The sequence below is a fragment of the Eptesicus fuscus genome, chromosome 19 (assembly GCF_027574615.1).
Source record: "Eptesicus fuscus isolate TK198812 chromosome 19, DD_ASM_mEF_20220401, whole genome shotgun sequence".
NCBI lineage: Eukaryota > Metazoa > Chordata > Mammalia > Chiroptera > Vespertilionidae > Eptesicus > Eptesicus fuscus.
Window position 1 is genome coordinate 26,665,708 of NC_072491.1, and position 18,287 is coordinate 26,683,994.

Here is an 18,287-nt window from a genome sequence, read left to right on the forward strand (position 1 = left end):
GAGTGAATGCTGACTGTCCCCAAGCATCAACCTTTTGCTCTGCTTCCCCCACTTAGTTGCCTTTGGTTCTGGCTCTTTTCTTAGAGCCTGGTTGTCCTGTTTTCTGATCAGTTCTGTGAGCTACCTAATATATTTTCAACAATTATATCCTGTGATAAAGTACTCAGAATCTATTTCTGTTGCTTATAACAAGAACCCTTCTAGTTGATGCCTTCAAGTTCATGCCTCCAGTAACCCACCTGGGTTATAGGCAGGAAACTGCATCTGACTTGCCAAATCAGAACTTTTCTTGAATGAAGATGGGATAAGGCTTTTCACAGTCAAACTCTTAGGCTCCAGTTCAGGAGGGCATATGGTAAAATTTAGAAGATTTTAAGTTTACCTTTGACATTTTAAGTATCCCCAAAGGCCAGGAATGGAAGCCACTTTGAGGCCAGGGCGAAGTAGAGAGTGTGTTCTTCCTGTAAGAGTGTGACATGGGGAGCCCGTAGCCAGCAGTGCTCACCTGTGGTGACTTCGGTAATGAGTTCAGCTGAGTTGTGGCAGCCCTGTACTATGCTTCTGGTCCAGTGGGAGAGGTCCCTGCTGATTTCAGCCCTGAAGAGATGCGTTTCAATCCCCTGCCTGGTACCCGTTCGTGTTGCAAAGGACAGATCCACACCAGCCTGGGGAGATCCTTTCCCTGGACCTGAATGGACCAGCCTGATGAGGGAGAGAGAGAGAGATCATCAAAGATTATCAAAGTTGAACTACCTTAATCACCTGGCATGTCATTTGGTGACTTGCTGTCATTCTTCTGATCTGAAATGAAAGGGTCCACTGCACCCTTGTGATCACCAGGACTTTCTGCCATCCCTTCACCCAGTTCCCCTCCGATGGTCAAGTGAGATTAAGGTGTCCAACAGCTATGCATCAAGTTGAATATGCAGAGGAGTTTGATTAATATAACTTTAGCTAAATTCAACTTGACTCACTCATGCAAAAAGAAAGAATTGAATAAATGAGAGAGACAACAATTTAAATAGTGTGTAAAATTCCCTCCATGGTTTCATTCCTGGATGGGACAGGGAAGCCATTGTTTCCTGGCTTAGACTCAGGTCCCTGTTTCTTGTAGTTGGGAGCATCTGGCTGCACTGAGGGTACGTCTGGGTGTGCATTTCTCATGCACATGTCTCCAAATGCAGGGGAACAGTCATGGGACTCCATTGAAGAAGTAGCAACCTGTGTTAAAGCTTGAGAAGTGGCGATGTTGGACTTCATGAGAAAAGGAAGATAACTGAACTTTATAGGAGATTCAATGGATTTTCAAGAGTGATTTTTACTGCACACGTTGTTTGTACTGACTTCAGAACACACAAAATGCTTTCTGAAAAGCCAGACTTAAAAGTCTCAGAGTCCTGCCTTCTGAGCAGGCACTGGCTCATCCTACTTCTCACTTGCCCCCTGCAAACACTTGGATCTCTCAAGCTCTCGCCTACTTCTTAATATCTCAACCTTCTTTTGGGAGAGACTATCATATCAATAATTTTCAGGATAGTATAAGTATAATTTAATAAATGTTACTTCTCTTTGGGGGTCTTTTTATTTTCAGCCTTATCTTTTAACACAGAAAGAAACACTTTACCAGTTGCTCCAGAAATCTCAGGTCTATTTGCTTGGGGCAGGCGGTGGGGGTTTGGGGGGTAGTTATTTTCTTAGGCAAAGCCCTTGTTACCTCTAGATTAAAACCTGCACAAAGGAAATCCAAAAGCTTATATTTTCATGTAAGCATAAACATTGTAGACCAGAGCTATCAATGTAATAAAACATATTGTAGCTTGTAGAATTTCTAGCAACAAGCTCGCTATATAACTTAGAGGAGCTTTTCTTTACTTACAAAGTTAGTGGTGTGTAGTGCCAACTTGCAGAAAAAGCATTGAAAAACCTTTTGGCTATAAAATTCTTTTAAGATTGAGAAATTCACAAGAGAGAACAAATATTGGCAAGACTATGGCGAGAAGGGAACCCTTGTCTGTTGTTGGGATTGTAAATTGGTACTTCCAGTATGGATGCTAGTATATGGAGTTTCCTCAAAAAATTAAAATTAGAACAACTATATGATCCAGCAATCCCATTTCTGGGAACATATCCAAAGGAAGTAAAATCAAGTATCTCAGAGAAATATCTGCACTCCATGTTCATTGCAGCATTATTCACAATAGCCAAGCTATGAAAACAACCTAAGTGCCTATCGATGGATAAATGGAATATTATTCAGCCTTTAAAAATAAGGAAATCTTGCCATTTGCAACGGCATGGATAAACCTGGAGGGCATTATGCTAAGTGAAATAAGCCAGACAGAGAAAGACAAATACTGTATGATTTCACTTACATGTGGAATCGGCGGGGGCCGGGGCGGGGGGAAGTGGAACTCACAGAAATGGAGAGTACAATGATGGTTGTCAGGGTCAGGGGACTGGGGCAAATAAGGAGATATCGGTCAAAGGGTACAAACTTTTAGTTATAAAATGAATAAGGCTCGAATGGATAGCCTGGTAACCATAGCTAATAACACTTTATTTTATACTTGAAATTTGCTAAGAGAGTAGATCTTAAGTGTTCTCACCAATACAAACAAGAAGGTAATCATATGAGGTGATGTGTTCATTGACTTCACCATGTTAATCATTTCACATGTATCCTCAGTTTTTTTTAATTTATTTCTTATTGATTTTTAGAGAGAAAAGAAAGGAGAGTGAGAGAGAAACATTAATGTGAGAGTGAAACGTCAACTCCCTGCCTCCTGCAGGCCTCCTACCAGGGATCGAGCCAGGAACCTGGGTATGCGCCCTGACCAGGAATCCAACCTGTAACCTGGCCAGTGTCTCAGTTTTCTTATTTTAAGAACATAATCCCTGCCTCCTATGATTAGTATTAAATATAATAAAATACATAAAGCACTTATTCCAGTATCTAGTGCATCATAGTAAGCATTCAAGAAAAATGAGTCCCCTTGTGCCTTCCCTCGCCTAACATCCTCACTTCCTAGCCCCTAAATTTCCACCGAGGGCACATCGACTCTGTCACAATCCAGGGCCAGCATAAATGTAACAGAGAGACACAGGGAAACAAGAAAAAATATGCCGTCCTCATGGAGAATGTCACTTTTTGGTGAATTTTCTACTGATATTTATTTTTCTCGAAAGTAACTATAAAATTGAAGCCAGTAATAACTGGAAAATGCAATTTATTAGAAAATTGGCATTTGGTAGGTCTGTGTACAACGAATGAAATTACTAACAGAGTGTAACGTGTATGAGAGCCCTGTATCTAGCTCACCAGTAGCACGTATGGGGAGTGCTTGGGGGAAACTCAGCATGTTATAGGAAGTAATGATGAGAAGAGAGCCTTTGAGGGGAGGACCATCAGTGTACTTTGTTAGTCATCTCATCACCAAATCCTCACTGATTGAAAAGAAAAGGAAATAATTCATTTTTCAACTCTCCAAGTGTGAATGATATGATATTTATATTAAAGGAGTTTAATATAAGTTTGCTATCTGAAGAATAGCAGGCAGGCTGAATTATGTGTTCTTTTGACTATGCCAATACTGGCTAATGAAACGTAAAATTCTGTATGTAAACTATGAGATAAAGCGAATTATCTTTCCTGCTACCTTGTGTACATACTGGTAATAAATCCCACATATATACACAGGATGCATATGACTACACATCTTCTAGATGGAGTGTTATATAGACCTTGAATATTATTTTATAAACGTATATTTAAATGTGGGAAATGCATATATGTCTCTTGAAAAGCTCTAGATATGCAATTCAAGTATGTAAAAGAAAAGCTTAGAAACTATTTTATTAAGGTGTCAAGAAATTTTATGGGTGATTTCATTTCTTCTGGTTTTTTTTTTATTTATTCCTAAATATTTCTCTTAAACATATACTATACAACTTAAAGAGTAGCTTTAAGAGGTTACAAGACTGAAATGAACCCAAATTTTCCACTCTGATATTTAGAATGAGGACTTCCATTGCAAAGAAAAATATCTGCATTCTGACCCTGTGTGGCATTCCTGCTTTGTGTGTTTGTTTTATAGTGGCAGTTCAGTGCTGGAATACTAGATGAGCTTAACTTTGGCATGTTTGTGTCTGGGTTATTCTAAATTAATAGAATACTGACTTCAGAACTGACTGTCACATTTAGTTGATGGTTGACTCAACCCAGAGTTACTAACAACACTGATTCACATACATTGTGCATGTCTAGCTCCTAATACCTAATGCCTATTGGCTGTGGTTATGGAATGAAATTAACTGGCCCACGTGGAATGAAACCCATATCTGTGGCCTCATTAATCCCTTACACGAACCTACTGGCCTCCAATAAATGGAACAGGAGAGATGCGGAGACCTACCAGTTGAAGTTACAGGATCCTTTTGGATTCAGAGCTGCTCTGAGGGGCCTTAGAAGAAATTCCTGCTCTGTTCAAGTCTCTTCTCCTTCCAACTGACCATCAAAAATCAATCACAAAGTCATTCATCCATTCAATCAATCAAAGATTCACTAGTCACGAACTGCTATATCCCACGTATATGTATGGTGCATTGTTATGGACTGAATTATGTCCCCCCTAAGAATTCATATGTTGAAGTCCTAACCCCTGATGTGATTGTACTTGGAAATAGGGCCTATAAGGAGTTAAAGAGGGTGTAGCCTTAGCCAAGAGGACTAGTGTCCTTAAATAAAATAGGAAGAGATACCTGCGAGCACCCTCCCTCTGCACCCACACAGAGGAAAGGCCCTGGGAGGACAGAGCAAGAAGGCGGCTAGCTGTCTGTAAGCCAGGAAGAAAACCCTCACAAGAAACTAACCCCACCACACCCTGATCTTGGAGTTCTAGCCTCCAGACATGTGAGAAAATAAATTTCTGTGGTTTAAGCCACCAGGTTTGTGGCATTTTGTTAAGGCAGCCTGAGCAGACTAATAAAAGCACCTACTCTATGCAGACTAAGGCTAGGGGTAGTGTGAGAACAGACATGGCCCCAGCCTTGAGGAGATACTAATTCCCACAGCCTCTCCATTCCAGGTTCAGCCCCAGGTCTTAGGAGACTCACTCCTACAATATGAAGGAGAGTCAGAACCAGCCTCTGACAAATGACAAATGAAGGCCATGAGCCAGGGTTAGGTGTTATCTGGAGAATTATTCCTCCTCAATGGGGCAACCTGATGATTATGAAGATCTTCCTCCAGAGGGAAAGCAATTTCATCACAAGAATGGAGAGCAGTGGATTCTGGGACAAGGACAAAGAAGGGCACCACAGTTATTAACATATTTATTATTTCATTCCTATCAAGATATTGGAAATAGACTTCCTTTCGGTTCTTTATATCATCGCAGCTAGTTGCTTTTGATTGTCCACAGCAATAATTTGGGGATATTACATGGAAATGTAGACCTTCACCACTGTGCCGTGGTGAGGAGGCTGGACAGAGATTTGGTTGTTTTATAAATCGTGGTGCTGCAAAGATGACACAAGGGCACTGGACAACTTAAGATCAAGATCCTTTCTCTTACCCCTTTTGTGAGAGGTGCAGCAGCAACTAGGAAGAGAGAGAAAAAAAATAGTGGGCTGATTACACTCATAAATGCTCTGTGAAATCTTTCTCTTGAGATGAATTTGTATTGGCATATTTCCAACCCCAAGCCAATAGAATAAATTGGATGTACAGCCTTGGATACTGTGCTGTCCAGTAGTCTGCTCTCTGAGCATCTTCACTCAGAGGCCTCACAGGCACCTCAGACTCAATGTAAGCTAAAGCTACACTGCAAGAGGTCCTTGAGATCTTAACCATTAAATATCTGGGTTCTGAGTTACATTACACCAGGATCCACAAGGGCCATGCCCACTGCAAAGGACAGGAAGTTTTCACTGGTTGTTAACACACTATTCAAAAGAAAGAGTCATTCAGATGAGGACAGATTCCCTAGCAATGCCAAAGACAACAGGAGCTGCTATCTTTAGATGTATGTGGTGCAGGACGATAAGGAGGAGGCAGCTCTGCATTCAGGCTAACAGTGATATGGACGGATGGCTGAAAGAAAAGATAATTTGTGCTTTCTTACTTTGCTGCTTTATGAAAAGAATGGCTTGAGACTCGAGCCCAAGTAAGGTACAGTGGAAGCCCAGGAAGAAGTGGTATTGGGAAGAGCACACCACTGCTTCAGAGGAACACAAGTCTTTGCTGGGAAGATTAGAAGATTACACACCAGGCACTGGAAGGATGGAGACACTACATGAGTGAAACTCGGGGGGGAATCTTTGGGAAATCGGGGAGAACAAGTGAGAGATTAGAAGATAGGAAAAGTGGAAATGATATCCTGGTTTTCAAAATGTGGAAGAAATTAGATTCTGTGAACCTGTTCCTAAGCAAGATTTTGTAATGGATTTTTTAAGTAATCATTTTTCACTTTGGAAAACAGGCAACAGTAGTTTGTGAGAGCCTATGTGGCTTTCTTATATTCAACTATTTCATTCAGAAACAAAATTACTGGAAAAGTGATAGAGGAAGTGAACATTCAGAAAAAAAGGTATTGACAAAGTTTCCTTCGATACTCATTTGGACTCTAAAAGGAATAAGTGCTGGTTTCACAGCTTATCAGTCAGATGAGTACTTTGTTAAGTGACCACAAGCCATTATGAGTCCATTTAATTAAGAATGGAGGCAGAGCTGTGCCCTCAGACCTACCCTGTTCAACATTTCTATCAATGATGTATGCAGTTGTAAAACACATGGACATCAACTCAGTGGAAGATCCAGAACTAGTAATAAGAAGAAGCATGGGTTAAGAATATAAGGTTGTTAAGCACTGAGGTTAAGCCAGAAACAACAACAACAAAACTAGAAGGAGGGAGACATGGTATCAAAGCACCATGGGAAATTTAGTTGATGGTTGACTCAACCCAGAGTTACTAACAACACTGATTCACATGAATGGAATGAAATAAGGTGATGTTCCTGTGTCCTATGCTGAGCAGACCATGACCTACCACCATGACCTACCATTCTTTTTGTTCTATCAATCTCTTTGGCAGTATAATGAAACCCATGGACCCCAATTCTGAATAGTGTGTGTAAATTCATAAAGTAAATGAGTCACAAAGGAAACCAGTGATACTGAAATGTAATTCCATCCCAATATCATGATGTTGAAGACTGATCAGAATAGCATAGTACACAAAACTCCTTCAGAAAGAGCATCATTTGGAGACATCCTGTCTGGAAAAGAGAAGACTCTGTGTGGGAAATGAGAAGGAGGAAGGGGCAAGCATAAATGTCTGCAGTACCTGTGGAGGTGTTTGAGCATAGGCTGGTCAGTGACATCCCAGGGATGGAAGGGACAGTTCTCACCTTGAGAGTCCACAGTGTGATCAAAGCCATCCCTAGCCCTTGGCCCACCCAGGAAGAACCTGACTTGGAGCACATGATTTGATTTGTGAGATCTAAGATGAGACTGTCTAAGCTGGCAGCCAGCAGGTGTTCTTGAACGCCTACTCTGTCAGCCCCGTGGCTCACATGTGGAAGTTAGCTCCTGGGTAAGGAGATGTTGGGGATAACAAACTCGCTGTTGACAGCACAGCCATCAAGACCAACCATAGCATGATCTCCTCACGGTAGATGCCCCTCCTCTGGACTCCCGCACATTGTTTCAATCCATTTATCCCACTGCTGTAAGATTGGCACCTCATCTCCCTCACCAGACCTTGATGTCCTACAGAGTAGGAGCCTTGTTCTATCTCTCCTTGAGTCTGTGGTGTCCAGCATCCTACCTGACGCATGTTAGGTGTCCAATTCATGTTGGTGACTGACTACCTGAATGCAAGTTTTTCAAAACATTTTGAAAATGTGAGTGTAAGGTTGCAAAGGAAAGTACACACACACACACACACACACACACACACACACACACACACACACAACTGACCTATTTTGAAATGCTTTGAAAATCTAGGGTCGGTGAAAGGCCTCCTAATAGACTCTTCACTTGTAGTAGACCATTTTTGGGAACACATTACAGTAGCCAAATTCTGGATGCTAACTACCTAGTAAATGTCAGCAGGACATTAAAATGTTAAAAGTCATCATTTGGGCATTTGGAAAGGTAGGGCTAAGGACAGAATCCGTCTGCCTGAAGTTTTCCCATTCTGCCAGTAACAGCCTCTTTATTTTCCTCCCCAGATTCTTCCCAAAGATCTTTCCTGATCTATAGTCTCAGGAGGGGATCTGAAATAGTGATTATTTATCTTTCAATTATTTTACATTTCAAGCTATTTGCGTATCCTTAAAAATATGACCATCTGTCTCTTATCTGTAGCACGAACTAAACTACAGCAGCCACGAAAATGCTGTCTCCCAAGGGAAGATAACTTTCTTACCCAGCCAGAAAAAATACTGGCACCCTGGGACAGGCGTTCATGCTACAATTCACACCCAATTTCTAAGTTTTATCTGAAGCTGCTTGAGAAGCCCAAGGACATGCTTCATCCCCTCGTGGCAAAATTCAGATACACGTTCCCAGGGTGAAAGCCATGGTTGAAAGCAACATCACAAATGCCAGCATGATTTTACATTTCCTTTTAGCTAGGAGTGTGAACAAATAAATAGGACCACATAATATTAGAAAGTGGAGCCTGGTAGAGAATATATAGTAATAGCCATTATTATCATTGCTTCAATCTGGGCAATAATTTTTATTTGATTATTCCCTGCTGTATGCCTCACACCTAGAATAATTCCAGGCACATGGCAGGCACTCAGTAAATATTTGTTAAATGAATGACCAAATGAACAGATAGACTACAAAGAGGGCTATTTTCCATGGAGTCTGTGATTGATGGCTACTATGAGATATTATGACTTCTCTCCCACCCTCAGTCCCTCAACCACACAAAACTGTGGCTAATGCTAAATCCAAAGTACGTGGGTTTGCATCCCCTAAATGTTAGTTTCCAGATTAATTCAGTTCTGCAAAACAAGTGATTTTGAAAGGTAACTGAGATGACATGTTCTAGGAGATGCGCCTAACATTCATTTCCTGTTTCTTTTTTCAACCTGGTTCTTCTCTCCATCTTTCACAACTGGTGTTTTTTTTAGTGACTTGGTTATTTAGGGAGTCAGAGTTACCCTTTTTGGTCTGAGAGTAGAAGGTGACCATTTTATCAAAAAAAAAAGGTACAAATCATTAAGATTTCAAATTCATGGCCAGTATGGATCTAGCATCCATTTAAAGAACTGCATATAAATGAAATGGCTCTCTAAACCAGATACAAAGAAAGGGAGAAATGTCTTAACACTACTTCAAATGCCCAGAGTGGTGGATTCGTGAGGCTAAGCATACTTTCGGGTCAAATTTTTTGTCCAAGACTTGGGGGCAGTAGGGATATTCATTCCTACAGAAGGCCAAGCCACATGCAGTAGATGTGATGATTTAAGTCTTTATCAATAACTGGTACTAGGCCACAGATTGTTTCTGGCTCTTCAGATATGCCCCTTTGTCTGACTGGTTTTGATGAAAACAAAAACTAAAAGACCTGCCTTACCAGGTATACTGATATACTAACTTAATTCTGGATAGGTGTTAGGGAACGTTGCCTAAAATGTTCCACATGACAACATTACCATCAATATCCTTAATTAAAACAAAAACAATTGCAGCACACAGATTCGGCCAAATTAGTAAAATTACATATTAGGTAACTGGGTTGCTAAGCAGTATTACATCCTCATTTTACTTAATTGCTGTAATTAACATTTCCCAGCAGATGCCTCAAAAAAAGGAAAAGCCACTGGTATAGTGCTCTCTAATACTCTCAACCAGTGGCCAGTGCTGCCCCTATTAGACTCGAGGCAAGAAGTGATGGGGAAAGAGTCACTAATAAGGCCCCAACCGTTTGGGGGGGGGGAGGGGCTGCCCAGATACCAAACCCCCTCAGCCAAGAATGGCTGAACAATTACCTCATTTCTAGCTTCTAAAATTCTTTCATTTGCATATGGTGGTGAAAGAGTTAGACAAGGTCCCATTTCTGGGAACGTTTTTATTATTGAGGGATACTGACTATAAGCAAAGACCAACTTAATGTAGGAGAATGAGCAGCAAAAGAGATAGAAGCCAAGTTTTGACTACTTAGTGGTATTATCTAGGTGGGTTTCCAGAGACGTTTTGTCCTCCTTACATTCTTCATGGTCTCATGACTGTTCATGGCCAGCTGTCAGCAGTAATATGGAGGGAGGAAAGTAGATGCCTATGAGGTGGAAGGTTGCACTGATACACTATCATTTACATTGACTCTTTGAAAAGGGGTATCATGAGCTCCACTTTACAACAAGAAATACATGGTTCTGTGTGGTTAAGTAGCTGCCCAGGATCACATAGTAAGTGTCCAGAATTTGAACCCAGATCCACATGACTACAAAACCTATATCTTTCCATCATGCCAGGAAAAGGGGCCACATTCCAGCTTGTCAACTACAGGTAGGAGGGCAAGTGAAGTGAGACAGTGTAATGAAGACCTCGTCATCCACGGGTTTAAACCATCCATGCACTTTCCTTCCCCAAGGTCAACAAGACTCACAGTCTGATGAATATTCTCACATCACAACCGTCCAACATCTTGGGAAATTTTTCCTTTTAAGTTAATGGTCTGTTTATTAGTTAGTCTTAGAGCTCTAATTTTTAAATATATTCTTTGAATTTTCTGGTTATCTCATATATATTCCCTTATCCCATCTATGCCTTAATGAGTTCAACATAGATCACAGTGTGTACAGACTATGGATTATAAAAAGGTCTCCAAGAACTCCTCCATGTAAAATAATGACAATTAAATTAGTCCTATTTTGCTGGGAAAATGAAACCATGGGTGAATAACCTGAACAATTCGCTCTTTTAACACGTGGCTTTTATCTGTTACATTTCGCTGCTTTTAAAAAAAAATCCCTCACCATTAATCCCTAGTACAATATTGACCCCTAACAAGAGCCTTTTAAAGTTTCTCAAATAGAACAGTTTTCAGTTTTGCCCCAAGAATAAAGCCATCATTAGGCCACTTGTCTACAGTGTTGTTACATGTAGCATTCAGAACTAGTTTTATGGTGTGATTGAGGGGCTCCAAACTTCCCATTTCTGGCTCACACTTCTCTCCAACAAACAAACCAACAACTCTTCCATTGGTCCACTCCTTATATCTCAACTAGAGATCCGATGAACGAAATTCATGCAAGAGTAGGCCTTCCTTCCCCCGGCTGCCGGCACCAGCTTCCCTCTGGCACCCGGGACCCAGGCTGGCATCCCTCCAGTCACCCGCAGGCACCCAGGACCTGGGCTTCCCTCCCGTCCTGCTTCATCACGTCTGGAAAGATGTCTGGTCTAATTAGCATATTACCCTTTTATTATTATAGAAGATGTTTTTAAGACATTGTGAGTCCCTGATAAATGCAGTATTATACATAGGATCAAATATGTCCAATTACTTATCAGTCATTCATACATTAATTTCAATTATTTTCTTCAATCTTAACAATTGCTAACCTTTATCAATCACTTATGTCTCAGTCCTATGCTAAGCATTTACATACTGTCTTACTTGGTCCTATCAATAACTGTGTGCAGCAGAAGACATTACCGCCCCCTTCATGATGAGGCTTGAATTCAGAGAAATTAATATTTTGCCCAACGTTGCACATTGCAAGTAGAGGTCTCAGGATTCAACTCCTGGTTTGTCTGATGCCAAAGTCCATGGATCTCGCCACTCTACTCATTTCCACCAACATTGAGGAGCTCCTAAATTGAAGAGGGAGCACCAGGCATATGGGGACACATGGGATGGACCGGTGTGTAGGCAAACCCCACACTTTTCAGTTTGACAGAGTGTAGAACCTTGGGCAGGTAGATCCTTTTGCGCTACCCTATGGGAATGCCCATGGACAATGCCCACATTCCCTATGAGTCAGGAGGCCTCTCAGGCTTAGTGTGAAAACCATAGGCGGTATATAATACAAATGTTTGACAAGTGCAATTGGCCAAACTTCCCCTGTGGAAAGCATTCCTAACATTTCTGAGACTGGCCTGAGGCAGCATCTACTTTTAGCACTTAGAAACAGGTTAGTTCCTTAGGCACCAATGATTACGCTACAACAGCTATTTTCAACCTTTTTTCATCTCATGGCACACATGAACTAATTACTAAAATTCTGCAGCACACCAAAAATATACATTTTTGCCTATCCAACAAAAAATATAGGTTTAATTGTGATTCATTCATACCAGATGGCTATTGTTGTGTTGGTTGTTGTCATTTTTTGTTTATTTGACAATCTAAGGGAAAAGAGGTCAGTGCTCCTGACTAAGTAGTCAGGTATTGCATGTTTTAAAAATTATTGTGCCACTCCAGTTGAAAATTGCTGTGCTACAAGTTTAGTAGAAACACTCAGTGCCTTTGGGTCCCAAGTGGTGTCAAATGAGAGAAGTACAGCCCAGCCAGTGTGGCTAAGTGGTTGAGCAACCACATCTGCTCAAGGAGGGCGTGGTAGTGGGCGTGGTCCCCAGTGTGGGGTGTGCAAGAGGCAGCCGATTAATGATTCTCATCATTGATGTTTCTATCTCTCCCTCTCCCTTCCTCTCTGAAATCAATAAAAAAAAATATGTATTTTTTTAAATGAAAGAAGTACACATTCATCAGTTCACCTTTTAAACTACCCCAAACCCTTCTCAGGCCAACAGTCAGAGAACTGGACTCAGACAAACCTCACTCTTTTTACAAGCTCTGTACTTCTGAACTTTTCGCCAATAAACTGGATGAGCAGAATTTCTGGGCTAACCTCCTCTAGAATTCCAGAAATATTGTGACCTTAATCTTTGCTCTCCATAGACCCATCTCACGTGCCAATTATGACAACAGTGACAAAAAACCAACACACTTAACTCCATATGGGCAAGAGTTTTTTGTTTTGTTTTTTAATGTTCAGCAACATCAAATAAGCTTTGGCTAAGCAAAAAATGTTTTCCCAAGGACTCATAAAAAGCTGAGGGATGAGAACAGCTAAAATTACACCATCTTTGCAAACTTCCTGAGTGCACTGCTATAAATTGCACCGATAACACACAGAGGCACACTGTTGAAGTTTGCCAGTGGGAGAGGCGTCTGCTTGTCAATGTCTATGCGTGGTGGTCAATGCCAAGAACATGTGAGCATGTCTGGGACCACAGATATGAAATGCAATCAAATTTTCATCTTCCAGGAAAATATAAATTAGATGTGCCTGGACCTAAAGAAAAGCCAAACAACAAAAACCTAAACAAATATACAAATCAACTCTGAACTGCCTGAGGGAGTAACTCAATTTTAGAAGCAACCTGTTTCTTACTGGCCATAGTCCCAGCCAGTTCTTCTTGGGCAAGGGAAAAGACTGTCTCTAGCATTCGGAATGATGCTTCCCAGCACTGCTGAGGCGAAGGCAAGGGACTGACCAGATGCTCAGACCTGCTGTGTGCCAGGCATTATGCTCAATAAGGCTGTGCTTACGTCATTGCTATGGATTGAATTCTACCCATCACCTCCCTGTCAATTCTATGTTGGAGCCTTAACCCTCAATGAAACTATATTTAGAGATAGGGCCAATCATGAGGTCATGAGGGAGGGGCCCTGCTCCAGTGGAATTAGTATCCTTATAAGAAGAGATACCAGAGAGATCTCTCCCCAAATGTGCTCAAAGAGGCCGTGTGAACACTCAAGGAGAAGCCCACCATCTTTAGGAACCAAGAAGAGAGGTCTCACCGGAAACCAACCATGCCGGCACCTGGCCCTCGACCTTCTGCTTCCAGAATTGTGAGAAAATAATTATATGTTGCTTAAGCCACCCAATCTATGGTATTTGTTGTGGGAGCCCAAGCTGGCGAATGCAGGCACCATATTTTTATTTCATAATCACTCTGCAGTAGATGTGATGATTTAAGATGTCAGGAGAGCTAAGGCAATGTTTATTTGATACACTCAGGATATTCAAAAAGTCACTGAAACTCCAGGGAACAAGAGCATGACTCTTTGAAAGGGCTATCATGAGCTCCACTTTACAAAGAAGAAACCCATGGTTCCGTGTGGTTAAGCAGCTGCCCAGGATCCGTGGTTAAGAAGGTGGACTCTTCCTGGCTGTATGACTGTGCATAAGTTACATCCCCTCTTTGTTCCTTGGTTTGCTTTTGGTGAAATAGGAACAAAACCTAAACCTCAAAGGCTTGTGACGGTTAGATGTGGGGACCCTGAGGACAACATTTGCCCAATGCTTGTTGAAAACAGATTCCTGATCCCCAATCTGACCTGCTGAGCCGGAATCTCCAGGGTAGGGTCCCCGGGACAGGAATCTTTAATAAACAGCCAGGTCATTCTTAAACTGGACACAATTTGCAAACTCAGATAGAATCCACATAAAGCACTTGGCCTTGACCTAATCTCCCTTTACAAAGGTCAACCACTGGTTCTTTACCACATGGTCTATAGTAAGTTCTCACTTAACACTGTCAATAAGTTCTAGGAAACTGTAACTTTAAATAAAACAATGTAATAATGAGAACCAATTTTCCCATACCCTAATACAGAAATACTAGTATGCTGTAGGAACTTAACTCTTGTTTAAATCAATTAACCTATGGTAAAATTGATTTAAGTCACAGTTTCTAAGAACCTACTGACTACATTAAGTGAGAACTTAACTTTATTTGCAAATGGTACTCCCATGGCCTGGATAATGTCACCCAGGACGAAGAATCCATAGACACCCTCTAACACAATTTTAGAAGACATGGTCCTATAACCATTAGTAAAAATTAAGCTATATATTTAAGATGTGTATACATTACTATTTATAAATTATACCTCAATAAAAGATTTTAGAAAGACATTTTTTAAGACAGAACTCCCCTTCTTTAGAAAAATGCACTCAAAGACAAGTAATGCCACTAGATAGGCTGTGTGCTCAAAAGCTCAAATATAAAGGACAGTTTCTCATGAGACTGTACAGAACCTATGAGAGGTAAAGGAAGGAGTCACTTCATGAACTTAAATACATGGCTAGGGAAGCAGCCAATGGAAGGATTGGAGTGACCTCAGAAATGGAAGGCACCAGAGTTTTCCTTTGATTTCTACCACTTCTGACAGAAATGAACAGCTTCATCCCAGCCTCCTCCCTTAAAGAGCTGGCTTTATCTGCAAGGATAGGATAGTTTCAATCTCCAGCTGGGGCGACCCCTGCTCCATGGCATCTCATTCACGTGCCCAGCCGGAAGCTACAAGAGGCTACATCTTCCCAGCATGACTACTCGGGGAAGGGAGGGGTCCTTTCCCTAGTTGCTTGTTTGCATTCCCAGTCTTTTCCTAGGCACAGCCCCAGAGATGTGGAAGGAAACGGACCATGACCAATGCATATGCAAACCAGGGTGGCTGATGCATAGGCCGAAAGGTTGGTTAAACAACCCATTTCCACAAAAGTGTATCACTCCCTGGGCTTGGGAGACAAAGGCATTCACGGAGCGCGTTTGACAGATGAGCTCTCTGAAAGACGGAGGTGGAGTGGTCAGCCCGGGGTTAAGCATCATCCTGGTGGGAGGAAAACAGATGGAAACTCCAGCTCTTTCTTTTCCAGGCTGCTGCTCAGGACCAGGCAACAAATTACCTACTAGCTTGAGGGGATGAAGTAAGACTAGCCTGTCCGTCCTAACATCTGGACAGACTCTGCCTCGCAGGCTATAGCTGGAGATGGGGGTCATGGTTACGGGCCTGATTTTACCACCTCTCATAAGGCTATGATACTCATCTAATAACACATCTTTCTTTTGTAGGTCAGAGGTCAGGCTGGGTCATTTGGGAAAGGGCAGTAAGTTGGGAGGTGAAGTGTTACCTTCATATCTGTTTTATGTTTAGACAGTGGACACCAATTTTTTTTTTATGCTTGCACCTATTTTTCTAAATGAGCACCGTTTGCACAGAAGGGGTTTCCACTTTCTGTTCCATATCGGATGCAGGTTTATGGTTCTAGGCTACTCACGTGCTTTGTTCACAGTCTAGACCTGGCATCTCCGTGGCGTGGAACCTGGAGCAGGTACATTTGGTGCCTCCCACCCAAACCTCCTCAGATGTCATTTACTGTGTCCCTGCTTCCATCCCCCTTTCTGGAAACTGCTTTGAAGGGTTCACATCTGTGACCTTCTTCAGGACTGCCCTGGGCCACTGGAGCCCTGCTTGTGCCGTCAGCCGGATGAGCTTCCGAGATGACATCCCGCCAGGCAGCCTGGGCTGCTGACGGACAGCTGTGGGAGCATGCCAGCCCAGTCCGGCCACTTGCAATAATCGGGACCAATTGGGAGGTACTCAGTTCTGCTCTGGGGCAGCGCTGTCCCACAGAACTTTCTGTGATAATGGAAATGTTCTGATCTGTGCTGTCCAGACTGGTAGCCTTTAGCCAAAACTGCTGAGTCCCTGAAATGTGGCTACTGTAGTGGAGGAACTGAAGTTTTGAGATCCTGAGTGAATAAAGCTGAGACTCCTTAAAATTCCATTAGTCAGAATGCTCAGAGACTGGGGGGAGGAAGCAGTGTCCTGGGGTAAGGTTTCTTTTCAAGCTGCCCGACAGTTACCCAGAAACTCTGCCTTCTTTAAACTTCAGTTCCTGAAAATCATTCCAAGAGGCAGGAGTCCAATTTCTCTCCTTAGTAACTGGAATATGGTGACCGTGGTCTGATCTTTCTTTGGTTTTAGTTGTAAGAGTCTCAGAATCTGAATACCAGGGCCCATGGATGGGAACTGGGGTGCAAACCACCAAAAATGATGGCGGATGGGCTGAATTCGAATGGACCCCAAGACAGAGCCTGAATCCTTGAATGGACATTTGAGGATGTGTGGATTCTGATTATTGAGGTTTTGTTGTAAACATTTATTAGGTATCCTGCCAAAGATTTTGAGGCTTAGGAAACTCAAAAATTTCATTACTATTTTATTTATTAATTTCTAAGAGCGCTGGGCCTGGTTCCTAGCCCCTGAAGGCTTCCTCCATTTACGTCTGGGGCCAGTAATTGCCATCCTCAGGTCACCCTTGCTGGTCTCTGCAATCAGCCATGAGTGGACGAGGATTTTTAAGGAGTTTTATCTGTATTCACTACCACCGTTCCAACTTCATGTTAGCCTCTGGCTCTGCCACTGGGCCTTATTCTCTTCCCTACACCTGAGCCTTGACTATTTGGCACCTCAATTCCTCCAGAATGGAGAACCCATTCTACATTTTTGCTCAGGACAGATGCCCCAACACCTCAGTCCACTATGCTCTGTCTGTAGGGCCAAATTCCCTTGCAGGGTTTGTCCCACATTGTTCAGTAATTCATTCAACAGACATCTAAGGGCCCAATACTGCCAGGCACCATCCCGAGGAGGCCACAAACAATATGCTAGCATGCCTAGCTTCTAGGTAAAGAAACAGGGGTGTAGAAGCAGTGAAAACCATGCCCATTGTCATAACGCACAAACAGCAAGTGTTGGCAATAGAAGCCAGTTCTGGGAGTTGTCAGCTACTCAAAGGCAAGACTCAGGTTTGATGTGCTCGTGTGCTCAGGATATAAGCTTTCAGAGATGGGTTGAGCATACGATGCATTAAGATACTGTCACATGAGCAATCAATGTGCACTGAAGTTCCTAAGGAACAGACAACCCCTGGCAGCCCACTTCCACAGGAAGCATCATACAACTGAGGAAGAGCTTGTTATGGAGTCTTGTGCTAAACAAGCTTTAAAGAGCACAGTGGTGCCACTCTTTGTGCTACCAAGGGAAGACGCTTGCTTGATAATTCTTACTACGTGAACTTTAAGATTATAAATACACTAGAGGCCCAGTGCACGAAATTCCTGCATTTGGGTGGGGGGAGGGGTCCCTCAGCCCAGTCTGAGCCCTCTCACAGTCCAGGAGCCCTCAGGCCTAAGCCATTAGTCAGACATCCTTAGCACTGCCGTGGAGGCAGGAGAGGCTTCTGCCACTGCTGCCATGCTTGCCAGCCATGAGCCCACCTTCTGGCTGAGCGGCACTCCCCTAGGGGGCAGCTCCTGTGTTGAGCGGGATTGGGCTGAAACTAGCTCTCCAACATCTCCCAAGGGGTCCTGGATTGTGAGAAGGCATAGGCCAGGCTGAGGGACCCCACCAGTGCACAATTGGGGCCAGGGAGGGACATGGGAGGTTGGCCAGCTGGGGAGGGACCG

The 18,287-nt window shown here is 42.6% G+C and overlaps 1 protein-coding gene across 1 annotated transcript in view; it reads right to left on the reverse strand.

Annotated features, from left to right (window-relative positions):
- SNTB1 (syntrophin beta 1) overlaps window positions 1–18,287 on the reverse strand; it is a 197,736-nt gene that overhangs the window by 11,320 nt on the left and 168,129 nt on the right. Inside the window, exon 6 of the mRNA XM_008143357.3 lies at window positions 506–702. Coding sequence (XP_008141579.2) covers window positions 506–702 — 197 coding nt within the window. The remainder of the gene's footprint in view (window positions 1–505; window positions 703–18,287) is intronic.